This window comes from Trichoplusia ni, chromosome 12 (genome assembly GCF_003590095.1).
Source record: "Trichoplusia ni isolate ovarian cell line Hi5 chromosome 12, tn1, whole genome shotgun sequence".
Taxonomy (NCBI): domain Eukaryota; kingdom Metazoa; phylum Arthropoda; class Insecta; order Lepidoptera; family Noctuidae; genus Trichoplusia; species Trichoplusia ni.
In genome coordinates this window covers 1,374,912-1,384,481 of record NC_039489.1, presented here as the reverse complement: position 1 = coordinate 1,384,481, position 9,570 = coordinate 1,374,912, and the positions used below count along the sequence as shown (strand labels likewise).

Genomic DNA, 9,570 nt, shown 5'->3' with positions numbered 1-9,570 from the left:
GTATGCTAGCACTTTTGCGGGAATTATTCGCGTACTACTTTCGTTAGTTGTAGTAAGCATCACATACTTAATCTAAGTACCTAACTTTACTAGAATAGTTAGTTGCAATTACTTTTTAACATTGACTAGATTGCCATCAACGTAATTTTGAACTGTGATTTTGTAATGTTCAAAAGATTGGTGAATATTTATTGTGATGAAGGATAACGTCTGTGTGTAATTAACTTTATTTTAATTGTTTGTTTTTTTTTAATATCGGAATGAATGTTTGTTGATATAAATTGTTTTAAATCGCTTAAAATACAAAAAGTATTCCCCTTGTTTTTATACACTTTTGACATATTTTACGATAATGTCTGTTTTGATTTTGATATTAAAACAATGTTTATTAACACTGAAGTTAAATAAACTTTGTTTTTAACCAATAAATATCTGTAATTTGGACATTACTGTTTTAAATTGTTTTTTTTTACTAACTATTGACATTGAATTTATCTTGATAAAATTATATTTTAATATTGTGTGTAATATTTAGTTATTTTCGTGAAACGATTATTTTGTAGTGTTTTATTTTATGTATTAGTTTTTCTACTTTAATTATTAACTAATCTGTGAATAACTATAAATCATGTTTTTTTGTAAAACTGTTTCGCTCAAAAATAAGGTAGGGCCACACTTGAGACCAGCGAATGGGGACGCTATTTTAATTTAACAACTATGTAAGTCAAAAAAGTGTAGCTCTACCTTTTAAGTTACGTCCTAATTATAAAAATGTTTGCAAGACGTCCGTTTCCGTCCTAAGGATGCAAATATTATTTATATTTACGAATTATAATTATTCAATTGAACATGTTCGCGCAAAATTATACAAACATGTTGAAATTGTCTGTTTACAACAAAGACAAAATTATTTATCGAAACATTTTCTGTGATTGTATCGTAAGACTAAATTTCACAATTATTCGACTAATTTTGAAAGACATCGAAACTTGTGGTTTTGTTGTTGCAATATTAAAGTTCATATCGTTTACAATATACTATTTGTTGTGAATTTTTCTAAAACAAAAAGTTTGATAACAAAATAATACTGTCATTGAAATCCATGAGAATGTAATCTAATATTTTAAATATTACCATATCAATGTACAAATATACTTGCCAGTTTCTTATTCAGGTCTTGACTTGCCAATGAAAACTCTGATAAAAATGTCTGGATTTAAAAATGTAGATGCACAATACATAGTGTGAAATCTAAAATAACATGAGTTTTATACACCTACTTAACAAAAATGACTTTAAATAAAGAATGATTGATGACATAACCGAATTTACTTATTTATCTGCCTCTTTTTGGTATAATATTAATAGTATTCACATTTATCAAATGATAGATTCTATGTGGAACTTCAGAACTTCGGAAATATTGATATGTTCCAGTGTTGAGGAGAGCTATTTCTTCTTAATTTTCATTTTAAATGGTTACTATTACAACGATTTATCAAAACGCAATTGCAAATCGCCTAAAAGAAAACTATACTATTAGTAACACGTGTTTCACTAGTTGTTGTCAAAAGTTTAGTAGCATTTTTTGTCTGTGGTAGTTTGGTGTCGCCGTCCTATTGCGTACGGATTTGACATTTGTAATTTTGTATTATTGAAAAGCTTTGCAAATGCAACGTTAATTTCACTAACTTTTATTCATTTTCAATCGGTCGCTTATATATATTTACCGATTCAGGTACACATACAATCTTTAAAATGTCGGACGACGAAGTGATACGGTTTGAAATCACCGATTACGATTTGGATAATGAATTTAACCCACACCGAAGCAGGAAAGCAAAGAAAGAACAACAGATCTACGGTAAGATTTAAGCTATGTGGTAAATATGCTCTGAAAATATATTATATATATATATATATATTTTATATCACTTAGTGTAATGCTTTGGTATTTCCGGTCCTATTACTTGTAACTGAATTCATTTGTACTTGTATTGTCGAAACAAATTGAATACTGCTATTAAAATTTACATAAATTGTAGGCAATGTTTGGCATCCGTAAGTCTTGAAAAATTATATATATCCCTGCATCTATGTATAATAAATAATATAATGTACATTATTTTTCTAGGAGTATGGTCAAAAGACAGTGACGAAGACGATAATGAGGACAATATTAGGAAGAGAACTCGTAAACCTAAGGACTTCTCTGCACCCATTGGGTTTGTGGCCGGTGGAGTGCAGCAGGCTGGCAAGAAGAAGGAAGAAAGCAAAGGTTTGTAATAAAAGAACTTGTAAAAAGGTTTTAACATACCTTCTTCAAATTGCGGGTATAGCTCAGAAGATACAAGAATACAGCAGCTATTGAATAAACTTTTTTGTTTTATTTTAATTTTATTTATATTATTTACGTATTTTGTTTTTTTTTTAATTATGATAGTTTAATCAGAAAATATAAAAAAAAAACCATCTTCCTAAAGCCTTACATCAAGCGGCGGAACACTAATAGGCTGGTCTAACATTAAATCATTGATTAGCAATAAGTTAAGAAGAATGAATTTGAATTTTCCATCTCAATTATCCTAATGTAACTGTAACCACTAACTATCAAAATAATTGAAAACATTTCTACAGAATTAGAATCATCAGAAGCCTCGACATCCCGTCCGAATATTGTAGACAGTTCAGATGAAGAAGAACAGGACTCACCAGCTGCAAGCGACACGGCCGGGATTAGGCGGCAGGGACAAGGCATGAAGCCCGTCAACCTGGGAGGCAATGTGGGGACGTGGGAGAAGCACACTAAAGGTATTGGAGCCAAGCTGCTATTGCGGGTCAGTATGCCATTCTGTAATTTAGGCTATTGACCTCTCATAAAACATAAATGCCAGTATGTCTTTACATGAACATTTATATCAAAATCAAGATCTCAAAAATGTTTTTATTCCAATTAGTTGGAGAACTTTCACATGAATTTGAACATGTAAAAACCCCCATTGAGTTTAAATGTATGGAGTTGTCGCAAGATGGCTGCTGGGGTATAATAAATTTGTATTCCTAAATTATTTTTAGAGTTCTGCATTAGGACATTTATATACATTCAACATTGTAAATTTTTTAAGCTAATATATATAATGATGATTGTTGAATATCACTCAACAACTCAACTTCTTAATGTGTCTCAGAAATAACAGATACCAAAATATTTCAATTCTGTTTTCTTGTCAAAGTTATAAAACAATTCTACCATCCTTATAATTACCTTTGCCTAACTTTAAATATTTGTTCACAGATGGGGTACCAGCCTGGCAAGGGGTTAGGTAAGGACCTGCAGGGTATCTCGGCTCCTGTAGAGGCTACTGTCAGGAAAGGAAGAGGTGCTATTGGTGCTTATGGTCCAGAGAAAGCTGCTGTGAGTATAATTTTGTTTATATGTAATTATAATCTTTTTGTGTCTGCCGTGTCTGGACATTGAAGGATAAAGTTTTCTAACACAAGCATTATTTACTCAAAAAAGGGGCTCCAAACCCAAATTCTATATTGTCTAATACAGAACAATGCAAATTAATAAATGATTTATTGATTATAATTACTTTGAGATATTCAAATTGAAAAGAAACATGTTAATGATTTGACAACCTTAACAGACGTCTACTACTACTTACCTTTAAACACGATATATGATTCGATAAATGATTCGATAAATAAAAACTCGACTCAGATTCTTATGTAAACCAAAAAAATCAAAAATTATCGATTCTAATCAAATTATAAATTAAATGTGTGTACATTCTTCCACCTTCCTCAACAATACTTTATCTAGAACCATCTCCATTCCTTTCAGTTAAAAGCAAAACAGAAAGAGGAGGAACAGCGTCGTCTGAAAGAGAAAGAAGATGAAAAAGGTTCCAAAGAGAAGACGTACAACTGGAAGAAGTCCCACAAGGGGCGCTACTTCTACCGCGACGCCGCTGACGTCATACAAGAGGGTAAACCCACGATGCATACTATTACCAGGTATTTAGAACTTTAATCATAATGAGGTGTTATGGGATGAGATTATAGTTCATATAGACAGTGTCAACTGGAATGCACAACAGACAAAGCACCAAATAATATCACTACACTACAATGTGATACTTAGCTTACTAGTATACTACTAACTTAATTTAGCCATATTTGTAGTACATAGTCAAAGTCATAATTATATATCTTGCTACACTTCTTCAAGTGGTAGTTGAAACATTGGTTTATCACCTTCCCTTGACAAGTCAAGTCCAAAACTGAATACACATGTTTTCAGTTAGTCAGTCAGTCAGTTAGTTAATGAGTTATTTATCAATCCTCATCATCAGCCCCTCTCACCTGACTGCTGGACATAGTCAGTAGCCAGGTTTTTTGATGATCTCCGTAAGGCAGCGGGTATTGGAGGACGAGAGCAAAGGATTGAGCTTGTCAAAATCATAACAACTCCTGTTCTAAAGAATTTAATCCTAGTGTCGCAGGGGTTTCACAAAAAATTCAAATGACACGCAGAAAGACACCCAGACTCATGGATCACACGCTGATCCGAACTTGCGACACGTCGTTCATAGTGATTTTAACGTGTTGACCTCAACCTCTCGCCTAGCCGTACAGTCTTTCATGTGTATTCTGTGTACTGCAGTAACGAGTTGTCCCGCGTGCCGGTGATCGACATGACGGGCAAGCAGAAGCGCGTGCTGAGCGGGTACCACGCGCTGCGGGCGGCCGCGCCGCGCTTCGAGCACGAGCCGCGCCGCGACTGCAAGAACTTCGCCGCGCCGCAGCTCGCCACCAACATGCAGCTCATGGTCGACTGCTGCGAACAGGTACGGCCTCACTCTTAACGAAATACTTCCACAGGAGAGAAAATGTTATCGACTTACAGAAGATATTAAGGGGTTGGTTAAGGACTTTTTAGTAAATCAGAGAAAAGTTATTTACTTACAGAAGATATTAAGCCGTAGGATTTGATTGTTAGAAGGTAGACTCTGTCCTTGGAGATAAAAAAGAAAGGCAGAAAAGGGTAGTGTATTTTTTTTTGTAACAAAAAAAGGTATTCCCTGCATAGATTATAAGCTTGTTAGATGTGATAAATTTCAAGCTTTGACACGAAACTACATTAGAATATAATGAGTTAACAGTTAATGCAGTCGACAAAAGTGAATTCTTCTAATGTTTTCTTGTCTCAAAATTAAAAGAATCAAAATCATGACTGTTTTACTCGACTAACTTAATAGTAACACTCAATAAACATTCAACAGGACATCATCCAAAACGCTCGCGAGCTTCAATCAGCGGAAGACGAAATAGTTGTCTTAGAGAGGGATCTAGAAGAATGTAATATAAAGCTTGCAGAACAAGACAAAGTGATCAACAAGGTGCAGAGCATACTGGAGCGGGTTGAGCTGCTGAACAGACCTGATGTGTCCCTCGAGAGGGCTCATGATGTACTGGCCGAGTTGAAGGTATGTATACATTACATAGAATACATACAATTCTTCCGCAAACACGACACAAACACTGCTTGTAGTATTAATAGGAAAGAACATTAATGTAGCTATGATATGAAATAAAATCGTTTATTCTATAAGTCTCTCTTGCTCTATCAAACTCTAATTATGATAATGAATCAGGATGTTTTGCTCGCCAAGCTACCGCGTGTCTAGATATCCATTTGAATTTTACCCCATTGGAAAATTATGAAATAACCAAAATTTCCTCTCAACAGGACTCATTCCCAACGGAATACGAGATGTTTGGTTTGGGCACTATAGCTGGTAACATCGTGAGTCCCCTACTGAGCGCGTTACTCGCGACGTGGGACCCGCTACAGGCGCCCGAAGAGCCGATACCGACCTTCTTGAAGTGGAGGAAGCTGCTTACCGAGGAGGCCTACAACAGTCTCCTGTGGCAACACTTTGTGCCACATCTTACTGCGGCCGCCGAGTGAGTAAACTTTTAATAACAGTAGTTAAAAATAAATGGTGCCAGTACGTGTCCTTACTAAAGCAAAGCAGCCGCTTTTTGTAAAACGCTGTTACTTAAGGTGCATCCAGTAACAATGAAAGCCGACCCCATCATAGTAGGGATCTACTAGCCTTTTCCCATCTATGCAAAATCTTCAATGCAGTGTTTTAAAGCCTTTAAGCAGAAAAAATATGGACAGCAATGTGCAATACGATGTTTATGATATGTTACTATGTTTCCTTAGGTCCTGGAACCCTCGCGAGCCAGCGGGCATGCTGCGCGTCGTGCAGTCGTGGCAGGCGGCGGTCCCGGCCTGGCTGCTGCGCTCGGGCGCCACGCGCGCGCTGCTGCCGCGTCTGCTGGCCGCCGTGCGCGCCTGGGACCCCACCGGGGACACGCAGCCGCTGCATCAATGGGTACACACACACACACGCGCGTGCACACACCCATACACATGCACATATACACAAACACACACATGCAAAGTCATACCAGTGTTCTCATTCTAGTTTTATTGCTTGTTTTTCTGTTAATCTTTTATACTTTTATAATGACCTTAAATAATAAACAAATTAGTTTAGTTGACTTATCGCCTTAAATATAGAGATACTTAAGAAGAGCGGAACCATCCAACACAAGAATTACCAATGCTTCCTAGTTCCAGCCACAGTATAATTATTGTGAAAAGAAAGTTACAGAAATAAACTATTTTGATAATGGCTCTGACTGGGCTGGCTGTCCCCCCCCGCAGGTGCTCCCGTGGCACGAGCTGGCGGGCCCGGCGCTGTCCAGCTCGGTGTACCCGCTGATCCGCGGGCGGCTGGCGGCGGCGCTGGCGGCCTGGCACCCGGCGGACGGCTCGGCGCGCGGCGTGCTGGCGGCGTGGCGCGCCGCGTGGGGGCCGGCGCTGGCCGCCATGCTGCACCAGCACATCGTGCCCAAGCTCGACCACTGTCTGCAGCACGCGCCGCTGGAGCTCGTCGGCAGGGAGAACAGTGAGGCCGCATAGCTATTCATGTTCAATAATTCAAATTTGTTGTTACATATCTTTATAATGTTGATAAAAAATACTTTTCGATCTAAATCATGAGCAATGTGAATTAGTGACTATTAATCACTATAATATAAGATTTCGGTTATAGGTATCAAGTTGCTTTCTACCTCATGACTGCCAAAAGTTTCTAGTTCATATACGTTTTGTTGCCTTTGAAATGAAGGAGAATTGCTAAAATATTTTTGGTGTCTCAGATAGAGAGCTTTGCTCAGCGACAGAACCAACCGTATTTTGCTCAGTCGCATATTTTTCTAAAACATCAACAAAATCTACTATTACTGATATAATATTCCTGTACCCAGCGGCGTGGCTGTGGTGTGTGGAGTGGCTGGAGCTGCTGGGCGCGCCCACAGTGGCGGCCATCGCGGCGCGCGCGCTGCTGCCGCGCTGGCTGGCCGCGCTGGCCGCCTGGCTCAACACCAACCCGCCGCACGCCACCGTACTCAACTCTTATACTGACTTCAAGGTATCTACTTATACTTTACAAATCTTAAAGGCAATTTTATGACGGCTAACCTTTAAAAAAAATGTATTGCCAACATTTACTTAGTATATCTTGTCCATTTCGTTGTTCGACGCGATTAACGATGGTTGTTTATAAGTTTTTTTGTCGGAGACAAACACTCGTGATCAGATCAGCTAGTTTAGTAATAGATAAAAAGTTTATACATCCTAGAGGTAGCCTTATTTGTAAGAAACAACACACATTGGTTTCCACTTTTATCTGACAGTGTTTGTAGAAGTAGGCGAAACAAATATAAAAATGATTTACAGTTGCACCCAGCAAAAACTGCACTACTACATAAAAGTGTGATATGTATGGCACCCGCAATATATAATAAAATTCCAGAATATATTAAAGAAATCTATCAAACTAAGCTGTTTAAAAAGGAACTTAAAAAGTTCCTGATTGAAAAATGTTTTTATAGTGTTAGAGATTTTTTAATGTAGTACATAAGTATAGTAAGTAGTTATAGAATAATATTTTTAAAATATGTATGTTCAATTAATACCGTTCTAATTTGTAATTTTATTTAAAAATAGTTATGTTTGTTAAATTTTTGTATGCTTAACTGTGGCAAAACATGTCTGGACTTAAGGGTTATGTCTGTCATTCCCAATTTTTTACCATCCACATTTACATTTCTATGTTATGTTACACATGTTTATACAAATAAATATATCTTTATCTTTATCTTTATCTTTAACCTTTCGAATGGTACTTAATACATGAACACCGGAAATAGGTATTTGAAGAAATCAGAACAAGCAAAATAAAAAAAGAAATAATGCATCTATAGAATATTTATTTTAGCATATTATTTCGTCAATTAATACAACTCCATTTCCAGAAAATGTTCCCGGAAGAAGTGCTCAAAGAGCCGGCAGTCCGCGACGCGTTCCGCAAGGCATTAGACATGATGAACCGCAGCGCAGACCTGGACTCCGTAGAACCGCCCCCACCACCTCGCTTCATAATGCCAGAACCCAAGGAAACTTCCAGAATCGCTGAAGTCATCGCCACGACCACGCAAGCAAAGAGCTTCTCAGAACTACTCGAGACCAGATGTATCGAGAAAGGGATAACCTTCGTACCAATTGCAGGGAAGACCAGGGAAGGTAGACCTCTGTACAAGATCGGTGAACTCCAGTGTTATGTTATAAGGAATGTCATTATGTATTCGAATGACAGCGGGAGAACGTTCAGCCCGATCAGCATGGATAAGCTACTTAATTTGGTTGAAGAATAGATGTAATAAATTATTTTACTTGTAGTTTTGTTGTTTTTATTTTAAGTTTGCTTTTATAGACAGCAATGATAGTCGCTAAAGACATATAGACTTACGAAGTGATGAAAATATTTAAGAAGTATCGAGATACTTCTTACATATTTTCATTGGAACTACTTAATATTAAAATTTAGCTTTTGCGTTTAGTCTTCGAGAACCCCATGAGTCAGGAAGGGGTTCATGAACTTTTTGATTTGCTGTACCCGCGACTTCCTCTGCGTGGGATTAAACATAAAATACTTCTTATTAAGCCTCAGTTACTACTGATAACATCAGCTGCCTTTCAATAAAAGACCCGTCAAAATGGGCCCAGCCCGATAACCTAGACCAAAGAAGCAGATAGACAAAATTAAAAAAGAAATATTTTGGTGTTTGTACCGTATGTCATCCATGTGTGTGAAGTTATCTCAATATTACAAACAGAGACTTCAATGTAACATAGGTATCTAGATTTATTTATTCGGATCGTTCGATCGTCTACGGTCACAACCACAAACCAGACAATGCGCTATTGCAATCTGATATACGTATATATTATTATTTCAATGTTTTGAACATAAATCGGTTTGTATATCTAACTCATGCGATCACAAGTAGAAATCTTCTTGGCTCTACATAGGAAACTCGTGCCTACCAGTCTACCTACCAAATACATAGCAAACATTGTACGGCTGCCAATTCAACAAGGTTGAAAAATGCTATGCTATAATAAGTCTTATTGCGAATAGTATT

At 37.2% G+C, this 9,570-nt stretch overlaps 1 protein-coding gene across 2 annotated transcripts; it reads left to right on the top strand.

Moving 5' to 3' along the window:
* The first annotated feature begins 1,355 nt into the window (after positions 1–1,355).
* On the top strand, positions 1,356–8,823 carry LOC113499150 (septin-interacting protein 1). Of its 2 annotated transcripts, XM_026879496.1 has the most exons (12): positions 1,356–1,864; positions 2,135–2,278; positions 2,638–2,837; positions 3,296–3,415; positions 3,848–4,020; positions 4,670–4,853; positions 5,289–5,492; positions 5,756–5,973; positions 6,239–6,410; positions 6,746–6,989; positions 7,351–7,514; positions 8,401–8,823. In XM_026879496.1, the coding sequence occupies exons 1-12, from the start codon at positions 1,759–1,761 to the stop codon at positions 8,797–8,799; spliced, it is 2,328 nt and encodes a 775-aa protein (XP_026735297.1). In that variant the 5' UTR covers positions 1,356–1,758; the 3' UTR covers positions 8,800–8,823. The 2 variants fall into 2 exon arrangements, with proteins under 2 accessions (XP_026735297.1, XP_026735298.1); XM_026879497.1 differs by lacking the exons at positions 1,356–1,864; positions 2,135–2,278 and having other exon boundaries at positions 2,684–2,811.
* Positions 8,824–9,570: the final 747 nt, after the last annotated feature.

Excerpts from the sequence above, each read along its gene's own strand:
- LOC113499150 (XM_026879496.1), top strand. The coding sequence starts at position 1,759 with ATGTCGGACGACGAAGTGATACGGTTTGAAATCACCGATTACGATTTG. Across the intron at positions 1,865-2,134 it reads GAAAGAACAACAGATCTACG|GAGTATGGTCAAAAGACAGT; the intron begins GTAAGATTTAAG and ends TTATTTTTCTAG. Across the intron at positions 5,493-5,755 it reads ATGTACTGGCCGAGTTGAAG|GACTCATTCCCAACGGAATA; the intron begins GTATGTATACAT and ends TCCTCTCAACAG.